Raw genomic sequence first — 25,729 nt, forward strand, 5'->3', positions numbered from 1 at the left:
CTACTTGTTGGTCGATGTTTTCCTAGTTTTGGTCGCATGAAGCAAGTCAAGGTTGTATTCTTCTACAACAGGCAGATCTATCCCCACTACAAGTGCATGGATGAGATATGCCATGGATGTTGGTGAGCTTCCGAGCTCACTCAATACTCATGACAAGGGCAAACAAAGGGTTTCGTGGTGTTGATCTTCTAGGTTAATTCTATTGTAGTGCTGGTGTTGATCTTCTATGTCAATTGTGGTAAACGAAGGTTTTACTTTAGTGCATTTTGCATAATGCAATTGTTGTTAAAACCTTCTACAGTAGTGGTTGTGTTGTAACCTTCTATGTTGGTTGTGAGTAACGTAATTGGGTGATTGTCGCAAGTAGGCAATAAAGCATAATTGAAAGAGGGGTAATGCGCACTAGGGGTACCCTAATATGTACAAAACTTCTTGGAAAGCTATGAGCTAAGGTTATCTAGTAGGTTTGCTAACCGATACGTCCGCAAAAATAATAGATACGAGGAAAGAAAAGCTTGTCAAGATGGGAGGAAGTGCTAGGGCCAAACATGTACAAAACATGACGAGCTGCTATCAATAAAAGTCACCCACAAAGTGAGATATCAAGAAAGAAGAGCTTGTCACTTTCTTCGCATTTTCTCCATCCTTTGCCTTCGTGCATAGGGATGATATGGCGTATCTAAATGCAATGGCTTAAGAATTAACCCTTCAGTAGAACCTTGATCCCAAAGAATAGAGCATAGATTGTTTTCTAAGAGTTGTTGTTGTGCCTCCCAGCTCTTCCTCAAAGCCTTTGCTTGTTGCATGTGAAGTTTTCGTTGTCGGGTTGCATCTTTATCAGCTAATGCTTGTCGCCACTTGTTCTCTTTCTCCACCTTCTTCACCTCTCTTGCCTTTGCTATGTCATCCTTTTTTGTTGTTTTGGCTTTCATACTCTCAATATAGTGATTGGAAGTAAGTATCAAGCTGTTGGTATAATCTACAAAGGCCTCTCTATTTACTTGCCACACTGAAACTTCCATCATCGGCACTCGTAGAATGTTTACAATGCTACTAGACTACGATGAAGTGCCTTGCTAGCTGATGTTGAGATTTGTGTTCTCGTTCTCAAATATATCTTGTTGCATGTTCGGGGTGGGATTAGCAGTCTGATTTGCGTTTTCATTGCTGTTGTTTCTCAGCATCATCTAAGGGAGAGTTTGGTTTGCTTCACTTCTTTGCTACATGTTCAGGATGGGATTAGCAGACTGATTTGTGTTCTCATTGCTGTTGTTTCTCAGCATCATCTAAGGGAGAGTTTGGTTTGCTTCACTTCTTTGCTGCATGTTCAGGGTGGGATTAGCAGTCTAATTTGTGTTCTCATTGCTGTTGTTTCTCAACATCATATGAGGGAGAGTTTGGTTTGCTTCACTTCTTTGCTGCATCTGATGGTGGGCTGGTTGTTGAAACGGATGGAGGCAAAGAGTCACATACTGGGTGAGAAGATGCTTCTTGCTGTTCAAGACTGTCAAAATAATGGGATGTATCATCGTCTTCCATCAGCCTAGTGTACGTGACCCCATTGACTATAGGAGTATTTTCAAGAAGTGTATTTTCATCTAGGAGTTGCCTTGCCATGGTGGTGAGTGCATGAATGGATTCATCCTCTCTACTTGGAGGTAGAGGTGTGTTTGGTACCTATGAAAAATCTTCTTCTTCGGCTGTTGCGTCCTCCACGATGTTGATGTGATTGCATGGCATGTTGTCAAATTTCACTGCATCAGGGTTAATGGACAAATTCCGGTTGCTTTGAAACCTAATTTAATATTGTCTTCTGTTACAGCGGAGCGAATGGCTTTTGCCACAATTGTAGACAATTGTAACTTGCTTGCTGGTTCTAGATGCCAAATGTCCCACTCTTTGCAAAAGTGAGTCTTCAAGGATTTGAATACGGATACATCCAAAGGTTGAAGCTTGTGTGATGTATGTGTTGGTAGTGTAATACTATCTATGCTTGAGTCTCGAGCCTTTTCAACAACATCCAAGGATATGTGACTACCATGGCCATCTAGAATTAGAAGATGCCTATTTTCCTTACCAACAAGCTCTGTGATAGCTTTGTCGAAGTGCTCCAGCCATGCTTGAAACAACTCACCCGTCATCCATGCCTTTTTCTGCACTGCCATTGCTGCTCCTTGTTCACAATTTTGAATATAGTTTCCCATTATTCAGCTACCTTTGAAAATGTAATATGACGGAATAGCTTGACCAGCGGCATTCACACAGCATAAAGCTGTCATCCACTCACGCGAATCACACACAACATCATAAACAAATTCAATCCCCTTTCTTGCTAGAATCTTCATACCTTTGTCTCTTGATCCTGAAATTCAGTTTCATCTACATTCCATATGTTAGAAGGTGGATATTTGTGCTTCTGATATGATGAGTAAAGGTTGTCATGCAAAGACTTTACAATGTCGGGTCGAAAGCGTGTTGCCCTTGATTGATCCAAGCTCTCTCCAACACGAAAAACTAGATTTGGATGCTGCTTTCGATAGCCAACCCACCAACTTTTGTCAGGGATTCCATTGGAAAAGAGTGTGTGCCTTGTTTGACAAATTTCTGTCATTTTCAATTTAACATCCAACACTAAGACGCCATGACCTGAATTGCACTTTGTACATATCCATTGCAGTAGAGCAATCTCTACTTCCTCTGTCAAAACTGTTTGTGGTCCTCTTCTCTTCTTGAGAGTTCTTCCTTCTTTCCAATTTGCAATTGCCGTTTTACTTATCGCAAATTGCATGGAGCACTTGACCAATGAGAGGCCATTCTCTCGTGCTTGAAGGGCTTTAGCCATCATGTCTTCTTCTGTCCACGTACGTTGAATGCGAGGTTTTGTTGTTGCTAATGGGAACTCTTTAGAAGCGTTTTGATCTAGAGGGTCTGATGCAATTGGTGAATTCCTAAGCTTAGGGAAGGTTGGTTTGGCCACCATTGCAAGTGGAGGACTTTTGGTTGTAGATTCGCTTGCTCGTTTTTTTTTGTTGATGGGGTGAGGTGATGTCATTAGAAGCGCGGTACTTGTACGAAAAAGTCACAAAGATAATAAGTGCATTGACACAGTGGGATAGTAAGTGATTTGATGTAAAGCACTCTTACGATTGAAGATTTAGTCCTTGTAGATTTCGAGAAGATGAGAATACTCTTCTTCTTGGGTGCGGACTGAGTGGACTTCTTAGGGCTAGGCAATCACTTTTGTAATTATGTGGATGAGGTGGGAGTGGATATACTAGGAGCTTTGGGATTTATGAAGGGAGCTTTCTTTCTAGGTATTGTATAAGCAAAAACAGACGTGACGTGTAGCTTGCCACAACAACAAACCCTTCCACCATTTTAATGAAGAAGGAGACTTGTGCACAACAAACCTTTTAGTTGTGGGTGTCTTTCGATTAGACATGCCTTGCACTCGCAAAAGGCATTGCTCGCCATTGGTGAAAAAGAACATCTGGTTGTCTTGTTTTGATAGATAGGACGTGTCTTGCTTATTGCAACAATGTTGCTCTTGCACCTTCAAGGAGGCTTTCTGTTGTTGAACTCAAAGTGTGGGAACTAGCTTGTTGCTGCCAGGAGTTGATTGCATTGTGTTTGCTGCACTTCTACACCTTTGCCATGGATTAGTGCAGGAAGAGGCTTGTCATGTGAAGAGCTGAATGGATGTACTCCAAAGAAAACTTACAGTTTATGTTGGGGGAGTATTGTTGCATATAGTAGTTGGTTATGCTGGTTATGTGATGTTATACCATACAAGAAGTTCAATGATATCTAGTTGTGGAAAGGTGAGAGTGGAGGAAGGAGATTGCACTAGGAGAAGGTCTATTGTAAGAGGTCGTGTATGGTTTATGTTCTTGTGATTGAGAATAACCTTTCTGAGTGCAAGGCTGCATGCTTGTTAATTTTCACGCTTCTACTGTCAGTTATGTGTCATGAGTACTAACGAGCTTTTCTTTATGGTTTGTTATCATGTGCAGGTCACGATCGTGTTCAAGGAAGATCGCATATCAGAAGAGGAATGATGGACAGTCTGTGGCGTGCTGGGATTTCGTGAGTGGAGGCTAAGCCAGGGTCTCTAGTCAAGGACCAGGCAGGTGCTTGTCGCGCTCATCATGCCACACAATAAATTGTACCATTAATACTCCAAGTTATTACCTACTCTGGCCTTTAAATGGTCCTAATTTTGTACATCTTTTGGACCCCGTCCCACTACTGGCTCCTCTACCCTACTGGCACTACTTTAAATAAAATCATTCGTAAAAAGATTCCCATATCGCCCCGTCAACGCCTTCACAAAGACTCTCCACCCTCTCAGCACAAGGCAACCGCCTCCTCCGTTGCATACACTGCACGAGGCAGCCTCTCCATTAACCCTCTGTATGCAGCTTTGTCAGGTTCAATCTTGTCGTGATCCCCCCCCCCCCCCCCCCCCCCCCCCTCTCTTCTATGCACACCAGTTTGTAGTGCATGGCCTCTCTCTCTCTCTCTCTCTCTCTATATATATATATATATATATATATATATATATATATATATATCACACACACACACACACACACACACACACACACACACACACACACACACACAAGGACCAAGATTGCTATGACGAAATTCTGCATGGCATACCCTCCTAATGCACGACATTCGTCGCAAGCAAGAAACAGTTTTACTGCGACCAAATTTTGCATGGCATACCCTCCTTATGCACGGCCACATGCAAAGTGCAGTTTGGTGCTGATCTTCAACCGGTTTAGCGATCTTTAAATTATTGTAAAATGATTTTGTTATGCAATGAGGTCCAGGATCTCTAAAGATTTGCCTCCTTATTTCCTTTTCAAAATGTGTAAGACTGCCTGGCTCCTTGAGCACCTTTGAGCTTTGATTATAGTGTGTATTCGGCCTAGGCCCGGTCACAAGATCAAACTCCTATTCTGTGTGCACCTTCCTAATCAGACTGCTGTGGAGCAACGATGGATCACGGCTATGGCGGGCATCCGTACGGGACAGGTCCGCAGCAGTTTCCTCCTCCACCACCACCGTCGATGCACGGAGTCCCTCAGCAGTTTGCACAGGGAGGAGCTCCGCCTACTTTTTTCCCTGGGCCCCCGGCTGCAGCTATGGGGGGATTCCCCCCCTACGGCCCCTCCATACCCTACCCTCCTGCAGCAGGGCCTTTCGCGCCCCCTCCTGCCCCTCTGCAGCAACAGGTACCGATTCCGCTTGCCTTCTTCAACCCCTGGGAACCTCCCCCGCACATTGTCCCCCCTCCCGCAGACCCGGAGCTTCAGAAACGCATTGAAAAGCTTGTAGAGTACGCAGCCAAGAATGGTCCCGAGTTTGAAAAGATGCTCAAGGAGAAACAGAAAGACAACCCGCTTTATGCCTTCCTATTTGGAGCCGAGGGTTTTGCTTACTACAGATGCAAGCTTTGGATCACTGTTAACCCTCATTTGGGTGGGCCCTTCATGAATCCCCCACCTCCTATGCCTGCACTGTCTGCTGCAAACCCAAACTTTAACCCTGCCCTAGCTTCCCTGAATTCTGGCATTGGGCCTGTCAACCCTGTTTTGAACCCACTCAGCACTTCAATGCATCCAGTTTTGCCTCCATTTTACGATCAACCCCACCAGATTGCACAACCACACCATCAGCCTCCTTACTTTGAGCTTCCATATCAAGAAAATGTCCCGAAGAGCTTCAAAGGTCTTTCGGGACCTCTACCGACAGATGTTGCCCTGGAGTTGCAGAGTGTTCTTGAAAATTTGACAGGCACCAAAGAGTCCATCAAGGGGGCAAAAAATTGGTTTATGCAGCGGCTTCCCTTTGCGCCTGCTTTGGCAGAGGCATTGCGCGACAGAGTACTTGCACTGGATGATGATATTCGGCAGCTGCATGTGATCTATTTGGCGAATGACATCCTCTTTGACAGGTAAAGAATATGTTGTATGTAGTTACTGAGGATATAGAAGTTGAAGCGGTTATTTTTATAAAGCTGTCGGATCCTTGTGGCTCATGTGGTCTAGGGTTTTGTAGAAGTAGACTTCAGCGTAATCACCACACGCATTGTTAAATTTTATGGTAACCATACGCATTGTTAGGTCTAGGTAATGCTTGTTATGAAGCATTCGATCCTGATCAAATGAGATATTAATGCTAGATTTCATGGTAACTGCATATGCTTGATTATGCTTACATAAGGTGGAAAGGCCATGCTATATCCATTGCTACTAGAACAAATTAGAGATTAAGAGAGAGACTTTACACTATGACACAATGAAAGTACTATCATGTTTGTCTTCAAAGAGTGAGTTTCAAATGACAGTTCTTCCACTCTGCTAAAGCGTTATGCATGTTGTAGATCATATTTTGATTGTTCTTCATGTATCGTATCATAAAGTGATTGTGTTGTCTAGACTAAGCGCACATGTGGATGAGAAGTTTCAACAACTTGTTAGATCAAACATGGGCAATAAGCTACCGACATTATTATAGTTTAGCTTTTACCCATCGTCCGACAATGACATAGAGTCCTCTCTTGACAACAATGAGGGTGTTTATGTACCTCATTCCCCTCCCCAGGGTGTGAATAAACAGGTGGGTGTGCAACTTCATGTGAAAAGGGTTTGTCATCTCTTGCATGTACTGGGCTGTAGGAGATCTCTATATGAAGCGAGGGCTGTTTTATGGTGGTATCTTGCCATATTCGAGTTATACTTCAATGATGGCCTATAAAGCCATTGTCTGTCCACTTTTGATCATTGGAGACATCCGAGAACAAAGTATTCCTAGTGTGTCATTCAAAGTAATGACGGGAGCACTGTGAACAGGAATATCTGTAAATCCACCAGGAAGGGGTACTTCTGATGCGTCACATCGGATGGGTGACTGGGAGCATCGGGAAGAAGTATCCAACCATCCGGGAACGGACATCTCTGATGCGTCATAGGATGGGTGACAGAGCATCGTGAAGGAGATTGTATCGTGTAGACATGTAGTAGTGTTAGTGTGTATACGCACTTCACCAGGGGCACTTTTCTCCCATTGGGTTTTTCCCCCTGGACATCTGGTGTGAAAGGACACCTTATCTCTTAGGGTTTCATATAAGCTTTGTAGCTCTGAGTTTATATACACTATTATTCTAATACAGAGAGAAAGAATACAGAGATCTCGTACGCAAGCTCTGTGTCATCTCCTTCTCCATCTTCTTCCTACTCTGAGTTGCTGTCTTCCTTTTGTTTCCTGTTTCATCATCTTCAACAATTGGTATCAGAGCAAGGTGATTTCCAGAGCCTCTATTTGCGTTCTCGCGTCCGCACGCGTAATCGCAGTTTTCAGGCAGTATTCGAAAAATTTGCTCGTGGGAGCATCCTCGACGTTCCGGGAGTATTCTGAGTAGGTGACCTGGGGTTTTACCCCCCTTTCGAAGCCGTTCGAGCCCTCAGAATTTTGTTCTGAGCAGCGTAGCAGAAGTTACTTTTCGGAGGCGTTTAGATCAAGAGGGTGTGCTTTTTGACAGATTTTCTTCAGGTAAACAGTTCTTTTGGGAAGCAGCTTGTCTTAGCTTTGTGCTGAGATTTTGTGTAGAGTTTTGCTTGCATTGGAGAGGAGATTTGTGAATCTCTTGGAGGTTCTTTTGCTCTCTTGTGTGCATCCACAGTATGGCTCAATCTACGGAGAAAGAGATTTTTGGTGCGTTTACATCCGAAGACAAATTGGATGGTACCAACTATTCTCTTTGGTCTTTTATGGCAAAAAATATCTTGGTTGGTAAAGGATTGTGGGATTATGTATCTGGAGATGAAGTTCGTCCAGTTAGCATTGCACCTGCCACGCTTGGTCGTGGTGCAGCTGTTGGTGCAGGACTCACAAGTCACTCCAGAGCAAAAGAGATGGGATACTAAAGATGCACAAGCTATGGCCGTGATTGCCTTAACCATAAAGAGGACAATCACACCACATATTAGATCTTGCAGAACTTCTGAGGATGCTTGGAACACGCTGCAAGCTATGTTTGGAGGAAGAAACGCTGCCAGAATAGAGTTTTTGAAGAAACAACTTGACAAAATATAGATGGACGAAGGTGACGATATTGTCGAGCATCTTACAAAAATCAGGGATCTTAAAGAGCAATTGCTTAGCATTGATGAAGTGATTCCAGAGAAGGACTTGGTTTCCAAAACACTCAATTCACTACCACCATCTTCTTTGACTTTTCAGACTTCTTTGACTCTGTCTTTGCGAGCTAATTCTGAGCCTCTTCATTTTGAAGAGTTAGTGGCTTTGCTATTGCAGGAGGATCAATCACGTAAGAACAAGTCTTTACAGGTGGATGATATGGATCATGCTCTTGTTGTACAGAACAAAAACAAGGGTAAAGAGAGTGCTCATTACTCCAAGTCTAGTGCAGGACAATCTTCAGAGAAGTCTAAAGGTGATTCCGACAAGTCCAAGAAGAAAGGTAAATGTCACTACTGCAAGAAACCTGGTCACTACATTAGTGAGTGTAAAAAGCGAATTGCTAAAGAAAAGGAGAAAGAGTTAAGTTTGGTTGTTTCAGCTTCTGGTGATTCTTCTACAGCTAAAGAAGAGTCTGCAAACTTTGTGCAGGATTCTTATGCTTTTGTAGTATGTTCAGATTTTTTTGCTTACAGTGTTGACAAGACACAAATGATTTGGTACTTTGATAGTGGTGCATCCAGGCATATTACTTCAAGGAAGGATTTGTTTTGTTCATTGGATGCAGCTCCAGTAGGAAAGAAGGTGACATGTGCAAATAATGCTTCTTATCCAATCAAAGGCGTTGGTAAGATTTTGATTACCATTTCAGATGGTTCAGATTTATGCTTGCCAGATGTCTTATATGTTCCAGGGATCAAGAAGAATTTGTTGTCTGTATCCTCTCTTGCAAAAAATGGTCTTCGGGTCATTTTTGAGGATGACAGATGTGTTGTACAAGATCGAGAGAATGGTTATTCTCTTATCACTACATGTACGCTGGAAAATGGACTATTTGTGCTAGATCGTTATGAAAAGCAGATTCAGGTATGTATTGCAGAAACAAAGACTCAGGCCATGCAGGATGCTGAGTTGTGGCATGCTAGATTTGGGCATGTTAGTTATGGCAGTTTGATGACTTTACAACGTCATAATATGGTGCATGATTTGTCTTTATTGGAGATGCCACCAAGACATGTATGTGAAGGTTGCGTTCTTGGAAAGATGCACAGATTTGCATTTTCGCAGGATGGTTCAGTTAGAGCGACACGAAAGTTTCAGCTTGTACACAGTGATGTATGTGGTCCTATGAGGACGCCATCTATAGGAAACAACCTTTTTTTTGTGACCTTCATTGATGACTTTTCCAGGTTTTGTTGGGTGTATCTACTCAAAGCAAAGTCAGATGTGTTTACAGTTTTTCAACATTATGTCGCCATGGTTGAAAATGAAACAGGTTGCAAAGTACAGACTCTTCGTACCGATCGAGGAGGTGAATACATGTCAGGTGCATTTAAGGATTTTTTGGGAAAGAAAGGCATTAAACACCAATGCACTATGCCATACACACCACAACAGAATGGTGTTGCAGAAAGGAAGAACAGGTCTTTAATGGAGACGGCTAGATGTATGCTCAAGGCTAAGAGTTTGCCTCATAAGCTATGGATGGAGGCAGTTGCTTGTGCAGCACATGTTTTGAACAGGTGTCCTACTCGTGCCTTGAAGACCATTACTCTATTTGAAGCTTGGTATGCCAGAAAACCTTCAGTCAGTTATCTTCGTGTTTTTGGTTGTCTTGCTTATGCTCACATCCCTCAGCAGTTACGTGGGAAGCTTGATGATAAGGCAATCAAATGTATATTTGTGGGGTACAGTAGTGGAAGTAAAGGTTATAGACTTTACAATCCTGCTACAAACAAGATTTTTGAAAGTCGTGATGTAATTTTTGCAGAAACTACTACTCAACCTATGGTTGCTTTTGATGTACCTCATATGCAGACACATGATGTATTTGAAGGTTTGCTTCCTTCTTTTGTGGAGAATCAAGAATCACAATAGGTTGATAATCTTGATCAATCTTTTGATCAGCATGTGACACCTCATGATGTAGAGAAAATTGTGCGTGAAGAGCAAGAAGTTCTCAGGGAAGAAAGAATCTTGTCTAAATAGGTTCAGAAAACTTTGCAGGATAGCAAGTTGGATGTACCGTTGCCACGAAAAACACGTGCTGGTACTACTTTTGGTAGAGAGCAAGTAGATTTGGCTTGCTTTAGCACTCTTTGTGATACAAATGAGCGTGATTCATTTGAACAAGCTTTAGAGTGTGTTCAGTGGAAAGATGCTATGCAGCAAGAAATTGATTCTATTCATAAGAATCATACATGGGATCTAGTGGACTTGCCTACAGGTAAAAAGCCTATTGATACAAAGTGGGTTTTTAAGGTAAAAAGGAAACAAGATGGTACTGTTGACAGGTATAAAGCAAGGCTTGTGGCAAAAGGCTATGCGCAACAGAAAGGCATAGATTATGATGAAACCTTTGCTCCTACTTCTCGTGCATCCACAGTTAGATCACTAGTTGCAATTGCTGCTCATCATGGTTGGAAAGTGCATCAGTTGGATATCAAAACTGCTTTTTTGAATGGTGATTTGCAGGAAGAAGTTTATGTAAGTCAACCAAGTGGTTTTGTTGTAAAAGGTCAAGAGCAAAAGGTATGTAGATTGCGTAAAGCTTTGTATGGTCTCAAACAGGCTCCAAGAGCATGGTATGAGAAGATACATACTTATTTGAATGGCTAGGGATTTCAGAATAGTCCTACAGAAAGTACTTTGTATGTCAAAAAGAGAGATGGAGTTCTCATTATGCTAACACTTTATGTGGATGATATGCTTCTTACAGGTAATATTGCAGATGAAAGTGAAGCGTTTAAAGATGCTTTGAGAAAAACCTTTGAGATGTCTGATCTTGGTTTGCTACATTATTACTTGGGTATTCAGTTTGTGCAATCAGAGGATGGCATATACATGTTGCAGGCAAAATATTTGCATAAAATTTTGGACAAGTTTGGTATGCAAAATTGTAAACCAATCTCTACACCCGTAGAAATTGGATCAAAGTTGAGCATGCATGATGCTGGAGAACCTTTTGATGTACATGCTTATGCAGCAGCGGTTGGTTGCTTGATATATTTGGCAGGCAACACTCTTCCAGACATTCAATTTGGGGTTTCACAAGCAAGCAGATTTATGCACAGCCCAGGTATGCATCATTGGCAGGCTGTGAAGCGCATACTTCGTTACCTTTCAGGTACCCCTAATCTTGCCATGTTCTTTCCAAGGGGGGATATGTATGGAAAGCACAGTTCTATGCAGCTTCTTGGTTACAGCGATTCAGATTGGGCTGGTGATTTTGACAGACGACATTCCACAAGTAGCAATTGTTTTTTCTTGGGAAATGTATGTATATCTTGGCTAAGCAAGAAGCAACCCACAGTGGCTACATCAACTTGTGAAGCTGAGTACAGGGCAGCTTTTACGGCAACAGTTGATTGTGTATGGATACGCAGGTTATTGGCAGATCTTTGTGAGTGTCAACAGGCACCCACTACCATTTTCACTGACAGTCAGAGTGCTATGGCAGTTGCAAGGAATCCAGTATTTCATGCAAGAACAAAGCACATAGAGTTTCACTACCACTATGTCAGGGAAAGGCTACATGCAGGGGAGATCACACTAACTTACTGTCCTACACAGGATAACATTGCAGATCTATTTACGAAGGCGTTATCACGAGAAAAGTTTGAAGCTTTCCGAAAAGCTTTGGGCTTATTCTCATACACATGATGATCTGCTACCTTGTACGGATTCACACTATCACTACAGGGGGGATTTGTAGACATGTAGTAATGTTATTGTGTATACGCGCTTCACCAGGGGCACTTTTCTCCCACTGGGTTTTTCCCCCTGACATCTGGTGTGAAAGGACACCTTATCTCTTAGGGTTTCATATAAGCTTTGTAGCTCTGAGTTTATATACACTATTATTCTAATACAGAGAGAGAGACTACAGAGATCTCGTACGCAAGCTCTGTGTCTTCTCCTTCTCCATCTTCTTCCTACTCTGAGTTGTTGTCTTCCTTCTGTTTCCTGTTTCATCATCTTCAACATATCGTAAGTTCGGTAGGAAAAGACTAGGTGATGGGTATTCCTGATGTGTCACATGGTGGGTGACACGTGCATCAGAAAGGGAATATCCATAGTCAAGAGGAAATTCCGATTTGTGTTAGAATTGTGCACAAGGAAAAGCAAGCACTTGAATGAAGATGGGTTCAAAGGAAATTTCTGGAGGGTTGACTTCATTGAGGAATCGGTGGCTTTCTGCCAATGGGAATGCACTTCATTGATCGGGTTCCGAGTCAAGAATTTGGCATGTTGGGGATCCTTCGCAAAATGAAGCATCTGCTTTGCACAATCATCAACTTGTTGACACTGCATCTCCATCAATTGATACTCCTTAGGCCGAGGTGGCTCGTACTCTTTATCTGTTGATCCATTCGAATTTCTCGTGCTACCTCCCGTTCTAGAAGTGTCAGGATGGTCTGTTTTATTCTTGCGGGATTTGTCGTTTGAATCTGTAACAGACTTGGACACTCCAAGTCAAGAATCAACCGCGACAACACCAAATGACCACTTCAAAACAAGTCACAGATCACAATAGATGTACACTGGCCCGACGGAGTTCCGTGCCTAGAGATATTGGCCCCAAAGACTGGCGCTCCTTTCAGTATTTCTTTTTATATTAATCAAATCAAAGTACAAGAGAGTGGCTAGGGTTTCACTCTCAGACTCTGCGTCCAGATGCTCTGAGAAGTGAGGCCCTCACCACTAATTTAAAGGTTACATGGGATGCCCAAAAGCAGAGCCCCAAAAGCTTTTAAAATCAAAAGCAGATTCTCTCTCTCTCTCTCAATGAGAGTCAGTAAAAAGCAAGTTCTCTTTTTCTCTTTCTTTCTCCCAAATCAAAGCGAAAAGCTGAGATTTGCGTCGCTCAAAATTTCCCTTTAAAAAATAAAAAATAAAAAATAAAAAATAAAAATTTAATAATCTGTCTCCACGATTTTCGGAAATTAGGGTTTTTGACAGAAATTAGGGTTTGCATGAATTTTAGGGTTTTTGGCAGAAATTAGGGTTTCTGCTGTCCGCCACGTCATCACTTTGTGAGATACCCCCCTCTTGAAAGCATTGTAATCGACCGCGATTACGCCTGCAAAACAGACAAAAGCCATACACCGTCTTAGCAGACACTGACTGTTAGTACCTACGTACTAGGAACACACATCTAGTACATGTACAAAATCGACAGTCACATCACAGGACATCACCAGACATCACAGGACATCACATGACATTCAACATTCATTCGGATCTTAGACCATGATTTATCGGCAATGTAGCTAGCAATCACATCTAGGTCCAATCGGGACCTCATCGATGTCCGATTGACTAACCCCTATTGCAACCATGTCTATTCGAGATCAATCAGACCAAAATGCTGCAGTCATTTCGTCTATCAGTTCCTGCACTCACAAGAAGTCAAGAACAAATCAGTATCATAATCAGGAATTCCATTTCATAAAGTCATCCAGCAGAATACTGTCAGCTCTCAGAATCCCTGAAGCTCAAAGAGACATCAGTGACTTTAGTATCAAAATCAAGGCATCTGTTGACAAAGGAGCGGAGTAACTCCCCTCTTGTGCATCCCACTGCACCAGATCTTCGGCCAAGCTGAGTTTCTGGGTTCCGTTTGGAGTAGACTATGCTAAACCAAAACATCGAGGTAAAGTTTCACAATCCGAGGAGTATTTGCTAGGTTCTCCTCCTCCATCCACCTCGCATCAAATGCAGGAAAGTTCTTGAACTAAACCAAGAACCGCCTTCGGACTTTACCTTTCTTCGTATCATTATGTGCCAAAATCAGTTCAGAAACAAGGATCTCCTTGTTTTCTTCCACTGCGGGTTGCTCATCAGGCTCCCCATCATCAGGCACATCACCCTTAACAGGGTTCAAGAGACTCACATGCAATGCATTGTGAATCCTCCAAGTATCAGGCAGTTTCAATTGGAAGGAGACATCATTTATCTGGAAAGGTCCATAGTATCGCATACTAAGCTTTGGGAAAAGCCTCTCCTTTCCCTTTTTCTTTCGTAGGCGTGCCTTCTCAAAAGTAAGAGCACCCAATCATCCTCCTTCAGTTTCAAGTCGCGACGATGGCGATCCGCTGCTTTTTTCTGTCGTTCTTGAGACTCCTGCAAAGTCTCGCGAACCTTGGCAAAAGCCGTATCCAAATCTCGCGAATATTCATCCGCTTCACATATCTAATCTTTCGTGCTCAGGAAGGATGGAACCTTCGCAGCACTTTCAACAATCTCAGATGGCGTCTTCCCCGTCGAAGAGTGTATCGTGTTATTGTAGGCAAATTCCACCAAAGGTAAGTTCTTTTCCCATTGAGTCTTCTGATCCGAGATACAAGACTTTAATAAATCTAAAATCACTGAATTGGCAATCTCAAATTGCCTGTCAGTCTGCAAGTGGAATGATGACGAGAACTGCAACCACGTGTCAATGTTCTCCCAAATTGCCTTCCAAAACAAACTCATAAATCTGGGGTCTCTGTCGGAGACAATCGTCTCAGACGTGCCATGTAATCGGAAAATCATTGTGATCATTCTGTGTTCTGGGGAGATAAAAAATGAAATCCATTGCAATACTTTCCCAGGGGTGGGTGGGTATGGGTAAAGGCTGTAACAATCCTTGTGCCTTATGCCTGTCAAACTTGACCTTCTGGCATACCAAGCAACTGCGCACAAACTCTTCCACATCCTTTTTGAGTCTCGGCCTGAGTCTCGGCCCAAAGAAGTATTTCTCTACCCCCTTCATGGTGGTAGCAATACAGCGGTGACCCGTAAAAGGTGGACAGTGGCATTCAGTCATAACCTTTTCCCTCAATGGCTGTGTAACGCACAACATAGTCTTTTTCATCAAGTAGCCTTCCCCAAGGGAGTATCCAGCTACTGTCTCCCCATCCCGTATCCGTGTGAAAATATCTGCAAAATCTGTATCTGTGGCATACTGATCGACCATATCCTCGAAGCTCCTATGATATATCGTGGAAACAGCCAGAACCAACGGTTTCCGAGACAAAGCATCTGCCACCACATTCTTGTGTCTCTCACATGGACAATCTGGAAGTGGAACTGTGACAAGAGGTTCGCCCACCGCATCTGCTTTTCCGAAAGCTGCTTCTGTGACAAGAAGTAGCGCAAACTCTGATGGTCTGTAAAGACAGTAAAATCCGCTCCGAGTAGGTAATGCCGCCACTGAGTAAGAGCGTGGATAACCCCCAAAAGCTCTTTCTCATAGATCTGTGCTGTCATCTCCGGCCTAGAGAACAAACGACTCTCGTAAGCTATGACATGGCCTTCTTGCATCAAGACCGCACCCAGACTACGACCACAAGCATCACAAAATACTTCAAATGACTTCTGCAAGTCCGGCAAAGTCAAATCTGGTCCTGTAGTCAATTTCTCTTTCAATGTCCGAAAGGCAGTCACCTCTGTGGGTCCCCACGAAAAAGGTACTCCTTTCTGTGTTAAGGTATGCAAAGGGGAAGCAACCTCTGCAAACTTTCGTATGAACCGCCTGTAGTACGAACACAGTCCCAAGAAGCTTCTAACTTCATGGACATTCCTCAAATCGGGCCAATCACAGATAGTCTCTATCTTGGCCGGGTCCATTTGCACTCCTGCTCTGCTGACACAATGTGTCTCAAAAAATGTATCTCTGGTAGGAAAAATTCACTTTTCTTTGCATTAATCACTAACGTGTGATCTCGTAATGCCTGAAAGATTTGAAGCAGATGATCTCTGTGTTCTGCCTCATTCTTGGAGAAAACAATGATGTCATCAAAGAAAGTGCCAACAAATAGCTTGTACTCTCGAAAAAAAAAATCCTGTCCATCATCCGGTTAAATGTCGCAGGAGCATTGGTTAAGCCAAAAGGCATCACCAAAAACTCAAATAACCCAAAAGTCGTCCGAAAAGCTGTCTTGTAGACATCTCCTAGTGCTATCCTGATCTGATGATATCCACTCTTCAAGTCAATCCTGCTAAAGCACGAGGATCCCTGTAACTTGTCGAGTATATCATCGATCCTAAGAATCGGAAATCTGTTCTTGATGGTGATTTCGTTGAGAGTGCTATAATCGATGCACATTCTCCAAGATCCGTCTTTCTTCAAAAACCAACAACAACTGGAGAGCAATATGGTGAAGTACTAGGCTGGACAAGACCCTTTTTCAAGAGGTCTTTCACTTGGTTCATAATCTTTTCATTCTGTACTCGGCTCACACGATAAGGTGGCCGATTCGGTGGCGTGCTTCCAGATATCAGATCAATGGTATGATCTTCAGGCCCTCTCAAAAGCAATCGGCATGAGCGTCGAGAAAAAAAATCTTGGCGTTCTTTTCTTCAGGTCAAAACATATTCAACCTTTATCCATCGTTCAGTTCTCCCAAAAGAATGAGTAAGAAAACTGAAGTTCATCAAGTACAATCTCTAAGCCCTTCATTTATCAAAGTCGCTTTCTCGGCCCGGTAGTCAACCACGGCGTAGTTCTTGTGGTACCAAGGGATCCTGAGTAGAACGTCACTCGCGTGCCCTGAACACCCCTGTCATTGCAAACAAAGGCAAACAAAGTTTGCCAATGCTCGGTGTAATGGCAACATCCCATCCGGGTGCCAGTCGAACTACCTCTGCCTGTGGCGTCAGTCTGTTGGGCGTATTTCCAAATCGAGCCGCCAATTCCAAGTGAAAAGAAGTTGGCCTTGGCTCCTTCAAAAGAGCTTCCTGATCCCTCACTTTGTCCCAAAAGCGGCAAAGTTTGTACTTTCATTCATTTAATTCGGTTAAGGTCCCACACCATGTGGCACCAGTTCTGCTTTTCTATCTGCCTTTTCTGCCACATTCCTCAGCTGCTCTCGAACTCTCAGGCCCGTCGTCGTTCTTATCATTTTGTTCTTTCTGTGCCTTTTTAGGGCACTTCGCGGAGATATGTCCATGTTCCCCGCATCCAAAGCACTTCCCCTCTCTAATGAAGCGAGCTCTCTCCTCAGGAGCAAGCTTGGGTCGTGCATCCTTTTTCTCTGGGTTGCTCTTTTTCTTTCTACTTTCATTCCCAGAAGTCTGTTCGGCTCGTTGTGTCATGGCCTTATCTGTGGGGTAGGTCAGACTGCCAGAGTGAATGGCAAAGCCCCGCTTCGCATGACTCATCAACTCCTGAATAGAAGCTGACTTCTGTTCCAAGCAGTGATCTCGGATCTCTGTAGGTAGACCCAAGGTAAACCGCTCAATCTGTTCTCTGAACGAGATCTTATTGAATGAAGAGGCGGGTAGAAAAGAGCTCCAGAATCTTTCACAATAAGAATTCACTGTATTGCTCTTGGTCATCCGGAGATGGTTCCAAGCAGCTCGTATATCTCGCTCAAACTCTTGAGTCAACCAAGAAGAAATAAAAAGCTTCTTAAATTTCAGCCATGTAACTGGCACAGTCTTGCTTAATAGAAGCGTGGACCACCAAGTACGAGCATTCCCCTTAGAGTAAGAGGCAGCTCTCCGAATCTTGGAGTGCTCTGAATAGCGTCCTCCCGCGAAAGCGATGTCAAACTGCTGAAAAAAGACACAGCCTTCGAAGCATGCGAGTATCCTGAAAAAGTATCAAACTTGATCGAGTGGCCACCTTCCTTAAACTCTCTGACTTTCTTGCTTTCATCTTCGAGAAAGTCATACTGGTTGGCTTTGTAAAAATAAAAAAAATCTTCTTGTTCGCATAAAAGTTTCCGTCATTGGAATCTGAGGTGTCTGTACACGAGTCCTCAGTAGAACTGTCAGTCTCTGGGCGAGATGTAGCCTTCTTTGCCTTTTTCTTGCCCTTTCCGAAGCTTTGTTTCTTGCTTTGCTTTTTACCTTTTCTATCTTCTTGGCTCGAATCTGAAGAGCTAGAAGAACTGTCAGAAGAAGAAGAAGAATTGGGTACTCCTTCAAATCGACATGCTTCTTTTGTTTCTTTGCCTTGTCAAAAGTCGATTGACGACCCAAATATCCCGGGAAGTCAGCGCTTTTCTTCTGCTTTTTTTGCGGTGCTTTTTGGCTTTCTTTTGCGCGTCAAAAAGCTGAGCAATCCGTGCATCAACCACGTTCTCCAGTTCCTTCTCCGTATATTTCTTGGAGGCAGAAGGTTCCTTGAGAGCGGGTTTCGAGAGTGGTGTTGTGGTTCTCTGCCACTCCATCTGTACCTCTTCCAAAGAGGTCTGGTTCATATATTTTGCCATCTTTGGGTGCTTGGCAAAATTGAACATCATCTTTGTTGCATCGCCAATCAATTGACGACGCTCTATCTCTCTTTGCTCCGCCAAAGTAGGTCGAGGCGGGCCATACTCTCTGTCTGAATCTTCGTTGTGATCCCAGTCCGCATCTCCAGATGCAGAGCGAGTCGACTGATCATTGCCTGAAGCCATAGGTGCCGCGGAATTTTTTTTTTTCGGGGATTAGATTTCCCGTAGAAGAGAAATCGGCTGTGCTCTGATACCACTGTAACAGACTTGGACACTCCAAGTCAAGAATCAACCGCGACAGCACCAAATAACCACTTCAAAACAAGTCACAGATCACAATAGATGTACATTGGCCCGGCGGAGTTCCGTGCCTAGAGATATTGGCCCCAAAGACTGGCGCCCCTTTCGGTATTTCTTTTTATATTAATCAAATCAAAGTACAAGAGAGTGGCTAGTGTTTCACTCTCAGACTTTGCGTCCAGATGCTCTGAGAAGTGAGGCCCTCACCACTAATTTAAAGGTTACAAGGGATGCCCAAAAGCAGAGCCCCAAAAGCTTTTAAAATTAAAAGCAGATTCTCTCTCTCTCTCCCATATCAAAGCGAAAAGCTGAGATTTGCGTCGCTCAAAATTTCCCTTAAAAATAAAAAAATAAAAATTTTAATAATCCGCCTCCGCGATTTTCAGAAATTAGGGTTTGCAGGAATTTTAGGGTTTCTGGCAGAAATTAGGGTTTTTGCTGTCCGCCACGTCATCACTTTGTGACAGAATCCATGTGTGTTGCGGTAAGAGGATCGGATTTCATGGTAGAAGAGAAATCGACTGTGCTATGATACTACTGTTACAGACTTGGGCACCCCAAGTTGGAAATTTGGCACGACACACGAGAGAATCACTTAAAATATTTCACAACAGTATCACTCTTTGAAAATTTGAGTCGATACGACCCGACGTAGTTCCGTGCCCAGAGGTATAGGCCCCAAAATCTGGCGTCCCTTTCCATATTTCTTTCTTATATTATATTAATTCTTGAGCAAAGTACAACACTTGTGGGACCTCTACTTTCAGACTCTGCGTTCGGATTCTCTACACAGTGAGACCCCTATGGTCTATTTATTGTTACAAGGGATGCCCCAAATGTGAAGAACACTACTACTAAGTGTGTTTATTCATAACTGTACTTAGATGAAAACTGAAAACTGAACTAGACTAGAGACAAAGACACAAGAGAGGAATGTGTGTTTGATTGATTGAATCTGTTACAAGAGGGTTTCTTATATAGAATCTGAAAAGACACGATCAAAAGACATGACCATAGGCCAATAGACATGACTCTAGGCCAATAGTCGTGTCTCTCTGCTGTAGAGTTGTAACCCTTCGGCGTAAAGGTGCAGCCATTCGCTGAAGGGACATGGCTATTCGCCGAACATGTGCAACTCTTGGTCGAAGAGACGCATCCTTTCTAGAATAGGTGTCTCTGATCTGGTACGTCTTTGTATCTGCAATAGAATCACGTAAAGAAAGTAAAGAATACGTCACAATCGTGACATTCCCTCCCATTTAAAATAAAACCCCGTTATTAAATAATTTTCATGCGTTTATCAAAAAATTCTTGTAAAAGGTTAGGGTATTGTTGCATTTCTTCATCCGTTTGCCAAGTAGAGTCTGACTCTTCAAGGTCCATCCACTTGACTAGAAACTCGGTAATAATCTTCCTTCTTGTCTCCTTTTGTCGAACATCAAGAATAAGTTCTGGGATTAAAATCAAGTGTTCTTCTTCAATTTCTGGAACATAGGATGAGACATCTGGAATAATTGAATCTCCTGGGATATATTTCTTTAACCAAGAAATGTGAAATGCTGGATGAATCTTTCCCCATGCTATTGGAAGTTCGAGTCTGTAACTGACTGTAGAATACTTCTTCAAAATCTTGAAAGGACCATAGTACTTGGGCCGTAGCTTGGGAAAAACAGACTTTACTGTTTTGTATCGATGCGAGGCAACATATAGTAACACCAAATCTCCTTCTTGAAATTCTGTATGGCGACGGTGTTTATTTGCTTGCTTTTGATAAGTCTGTCGAACATGTGCCAATCTGTCCTTGATCTGAAGAAGGATATCTTGCATTTCATTTACCAATTGATCCGCTAAAGCAACTTTATGTTGTATCACAAAGTTTGCGGGAATCAATGGTGTATGTCCAAATGTTGCTTGGAAAGGAGTCATTCCAATCGCTGAATGAAAAGAATTATTGTAAGCAAACTCCACCAAAGGCAAATATTCTTCCCAAGAATTTAGGCGGGTTTGTATGTAATGTCGCAACATTTCCTCCAATATTTGATTCACTCGTTCAGTTTGTCTATCAGTCTGTGGATGATAAGCTGAACTGAATAAAAGATTCGTTCCCAATGACTTGAATAAGGAAGTCCAAAAATGTCCTGTGAACTTGGGATCTTGATCTGAAATTATTGATTTTGGCAGTCCATGGATTCGAAATATATGTTGCACAAATAACGAAGCAATATCTGGTGCTGAAGCAGTAATTCTGCAAGGTATGAAATGTGCCATCTTTGAAAAGCGATCCACAATCACCAATATCTGAGTATTGCCTTTTGATGATTTAGGCAACGTTGTAATGAAATCCATACTAATGCTTTCCCAGCGTTCATTTGGAATTGGTAAAGGTTGTAATAATCCTTGTGGTAACTGTCTTGAGGCCTTCATAGTTTGGTAGGAGTGACAAGCTTTAACAAAGTTCACCACGTCTTGCTTCATTTGAGGCCAATAAAATACAGCTGCCAATAATTTATACGTTTTATTGATTCCAGGATGAGCTGTATAAGGAACTTCATGATGTTCTTGAATAATCATCTTCCTCGTGCGTAAATTGTGTGGTACGCAAATTCGGTCTTCATAATATAACAGATTATCTTCTACTGTATATGCTGCAACCAGATTCATTTCTGCTTGTGTGGGAGTATTTGTGCGAAGTACTCGAAATACTTCAGCAAAATCTCGATCTGTCAAATATTCATTCTTGAAACAATCAGGAATATCAAAAGTAACTGTAGATATTGCCATGTTTGTAGCTTGTGGCATTTGACTGAGTGCATCTGCTACTGAATTCTGAAGTCTTGGAACATATTCAATAGTCATGTGGAAATTTGCCAAGAATTCCACCCATCGACCTTGACGAGGATTCATAACTGGTTGTGTAAAAATATACTGCAATGATTGATGATCCGTTTTGACAATAGAGTGGGCTCCCAAAAGGTAATGTTTCCATGTACGGTAGGCATGGATAATGGCGAGGAACTCTTTGTCATAGACTAAGTAACGTATGTGTATAGCAGTAAACTTTTTACTATTAAAGGCAATAACTCAGTCATTTTGCATTAATACTCCACCAGAAGCACGATCTGAAGCATCTGTCATTACTAAAAATGGTTTGAGAGGATCTGCAATGGCCATGACTGGAGTAGTAGTCAAAGCCTGTTTAAGATCATTAAAAGACTTTTCTGCTTCTGAGGACCATGTAAGCTTTTCAAACTTCGTCAACTCTGAAAGAGGAGCAGCAATGTCCGAAAACTTGTAAACCTTGGTATGGTAGAAATTTGCCAAACCCAAGAATGAGCGAACATCAGATATTGTTGTTGGAAGAGGCCACTCGACAATAACTTTGATTTTCTGAGGGTCAATTGCTATTCCATCAGCTGATATAACATGGCCAAGATAGTCGATCCGATCCTTGAAAAATTCGCTCTTTTTCTTGTTGATATAAAGCACATTAGTCCGCAATATTAAAAACACCAAACGAAGATGTTCTTTATGCTTTGAAATATTCTTGCTAAAAACGAGAATGTCATCCAAATAAATTATGACGAATTTATCCAGATATGGACCAAAAATCTCATTCATCAATGTCATAAACGATGCAGGAGCATTGGTTAGTCCGAAAGGAATTACCAAAAATTCATAATGCCCATATTTTGTTCTAAATGCAGTTTTATACTCATCACCTGCTTTGATTCTGATTTGATGATATCCAGACTTCAAGTCAATCTTCGAAAATATCTTAGCACCCAAAAGTTGATCAAAAAGTTCATCAATCCTTGGAAGAGGAAATTTATTTTTGATTGTCAGCTTATTTAACGCGCGGTAATCTATGCACAAGCGCATAGAACCATCTTTTTTTTTCACTAACAAAACTGGAGCACCAAAAGGACTTTTACTTGGACGAATATGACCTTTATTAAGCAAATCAACGGGTTGTTGTTGAATTTCCTGAGATTCGGAATATGAGACTCGATATGGAGCTCGTGTAGACGGAGCACTGCCAGGAATTAAATCAATAGGATGATCCACTGGTCTACGAGGAGGTAAAGTGCTCGGCAATTTATCAGGAAAGAGGTCCAAGTATGGTTTATAGAATGGTTGCTCAAGATAAGCTGTTGGATTGGGTTTTGGTGTGGATTGAATTGTATCTAATGAAGCATCATCTGTGCTACGTATCATTAAGAGTGCTGTAAAATTCTCAGATTTTCATACTATCCGCTTAACTTGTAAAGCAGAAACAACAGCTACTGGTTGTACTTGAAATAAGCCATTCATCGTAATGAGTTGACCATCCTTGCAAAGTGTTATTGTATGTCCTCGAAAACTGATAAGAGGATCATATTGGTATAACCAACATTGGCCAAGAATCATATCATAAGTTGATAATGGCATTACTTCAAAAGAAAGGTTGTTTTGATAATCTTGGACGTCAAATGGCAAGTGCTGAACAATTGTGTTACATGTCAAAAATGAACCGTCAGCTAATTCAACATCATATGGTTGAATACTTTGAATCGTAGGCAATTTAAGTCGATGCACTATGTTGGTGCTCACAAAGTTATTAGAACAACTGCTGTCGACCAAAATGTTAATCGGTTTGCCATGTATGAAACCAAGAAGACTTAAAACTTGGTTAGACAAGGTGTTCGGGACGGGCTTAGCATTATTGGCATTTTTCATAAGAAACGTAGCCACCTCAGAAACACGAATTGTACTAACCACACGCTTGCCTTTATCTTGCTGTGGTGCAGATTGCTCAGAAGTGGAAGGTAACATTAAAGGTGTCTCTGCATTAGCATTGCGTCGCAAATTGGACGGTTGAGGTCTCTTATCACATTGGTACCATCTGTGTGGTCCACCACAAATTGTACACAATCCATCTTTGGACTGTTGTGAAGTAGACTGCGGAGGAGGAGCGGCAGAAGTTGAAGCTTGATTGCCATACGAACGTCTGTCTGAATATGAATTTGGCCGAAAAGTTTGACGGCTTCGACGATGTCGATTGAAAAGAGACCGATCATTTTGGAAATTAGGTCTACCGTTCTGCGCTATAGAACTCCAAACATTAGACCTGGATGAAGAACTAGCAGTTGATTGTGATTGCATAGAATTAGGGCCATTTTGTTGTCTGCTGCTTGAATAAGGGATTTCTCGTTGGTTGCGAAAAGGAGCAACGGGGTCCGCGACCAAATGGGCGATCACCGGCTCTACCAGACGGAAAATTTTCTCTACGATAGTCTCCTAATCTTTCCACATAACTGATGGCTTCTTCAAGTGTAGATGGATTAGCCTTATGTACATCATCACGTAAAGTGGGCTCCAATCCGTCGACAAAATAGTGTAATTTGTCCTCGGGACTGAATGTCATTACCTCTAAGTTCAACCTTTGGAACTGAGATACATATGCAGCCACTGAGGCTGTCTGGCATAGGTGACGCAAAGCAGAGCGTGCATGGAAATCGGCACTAGCTGGCACGAAAGCCTTACACAACGCTCGCTTAAATTTTGCCCACGTCGATGTGTGTTTTCCTAAGGTTACTCGATTTTGCTACCATAGGAAGGCGCTATCTTTAAGGAGACTAGCAGCTAAGACCACTTTCTTGTCATCCGGCAATTCAAGATTATTGAAATACGGGTCCATTTTGAACAGCCATTGGTCAATGACTCGCTTATTACGGCGGCCATCAAAGGGTTCTGGCGGTTTAATGTCTACTTTCTTTTTATTAGATTCTGTGAGTAAGCGAAAAAGATATTGAAGTTCAGGATTATTAACTTGTTCTGGTTGATCTGGCATCGGATGATTTCTGCCCTTCACGGAAGAAGCTGCACTAGAATCGGGCGAAGAAGTCGATTGCTTCAATGATTTGACCTCTGTTGATAAGGAATGAAGTAGTGTTTCAAATTGCTCTTGACGTGACGCTTGGACTGCGAATTGCTGCTGGATAGCAGCCAAGAGTGCAGTAGCATCCATCTGTCCCTGTCCTGGGTCTGTCGCTGACATGATGAAGTCAGAGTTCGTATCGAGGCGAAGCTAAAAAACTCCACCCTGTAGCCAAAGTTGGCGGTGTGTGAACTGACTCTAAGAACTCTGCAAACGTTGGATCGTCCTCTGTGATATCCTCGACCTCGTCGGGCTCTGGGGTAAGAGGAGTATAATCCGGCACAATTTCCTCCGAATGAAAAGGAACCAACGTGTGCGCAGTCTGAATCTCCAAAAGACTATCAATGAAACACGCTGGGATATGGTGTGCCAAGTGCGGAAAACGAGTAAGGATGAACTCGTAATGCTGTAACTCGTCCTGTTGACACTGTATGGTCACTTTCCAAATCGATCAACGCTGGAAGCCAAAGCGCCGCTGACAAATGTGTACCAAGTATTCACGTTCCAGCGGGTTCGGTGGTTCAGGAGAGTACACAGGCGATGGAATGGCTGCGAGAATGTCCGGAAATGGAATGGGTTCGGGAACCGGCACAGGAGCAGGTTCTGGCAGAATGGGATTCTCTGGGAGAATTTCGTCTGGCACTTCGTCTACGTACGACAGGTACGGAATGGGAACATCGTATGTGTCATCGTCCATGAGGCAGTAAAGTCCGCGACGCGTAGTGTGTGGTCAGAAGAAAGGAGCGCAAGCAAGCCAGCGTTGCAAAATTGCCCTGTGTTGCTGGTTCGTTGCGTAGAAAAAGAGGTAGCCATGCTGTATAATATGGGTAAGTTAATAAAACCTCTTATGGCCGGTCACTCCAATTTGGGGCGGCCGGACACTTGTAATAATGGGCAAGTTTATAAAGGGGTCAAGCAGCCAGTGTATTAACCCCAGCGTAGAGAAAAAAAAGAGGCTCTGCCAGCGTGCGATTTTAGCCAGCGAATAAACTCCAGCCAGCTGAATAACTCAGCCAGCGATCAATTGCAATTTCAGCCACGTAATTTGTGTGCAGTACGTAAAAAGAAACAGCCAGCCAACGAATTCTAT

At 42.6% G+C, this 25,729-nt stretch overlaps 2 protein-coding genes across 2 annotated transcripts in view; one reads left to right on the plus strand and one right to left on the minus strand.

Moving 5' to 3' along the window:
* Positions 1-1,751: 1,751 nt before the first annotated feature.
* On the minus strand, positions 1,752-2,204 carry LOC147449166 (MFS-type transporter clz9-like). Its single transcript, XM_086521521.1, has one exon. The coding sequence runs from the start codon at positions 2,202-2,204 to the stop codon at positions 1,752-1,754; it is 453 nt and encodes a 150-aa protein (XP_086377647.1).
* A 2,726-nt stretch (positions 2,205-4,930) lies between these two features.
* LOC147449167 (SWAP (Suppressor-of-White-APricot)/surp RNA-binding domain-containing protein) overlaps positions 4,931-25,729 on the plus strand; it is a 60,418-nt gene continuing 39,619 nt past the window's right edge. The window contains exon 1 of the mRNA XM_086521724.1: positions 4,931-5,968. Within this exon, the coding sequence (XP_086377850.1) occupies positions 5,010-5,968 (959 nt within the window). The 5' untranslated portion in view covers positions 4,931-5,009. The remainder of the gene's footprint in view (positions 5,969-25,729) is intronic.

The sequence above is a fragment of the Adiantum capillus-veneris genome, chromosome 10, assembly GCF_014529385.1.
Source record: "Adiantum capillus-veneris isolate H3 chromosome 10, ASM1452938v2, whole genome shotgun sequence".
Classification (NCBI taxonomy): Eukaryota; Viridiplantae; Streptophyta; class Polypodiopsida; order Polypodiales; family Pteridaceae; genus Adiantum; species Adiantum capillus-veneris.

Bases quoted from the DNA above. Each gene is read 5' to 3' on its own strand.
- LOC147449166 (XM_086521521.1), bottom strand. From the start codon at position 2,204: ATGGGAAACTATATTCAAAATTGTGAACAAGGAGCAGCAATGGCAGTG.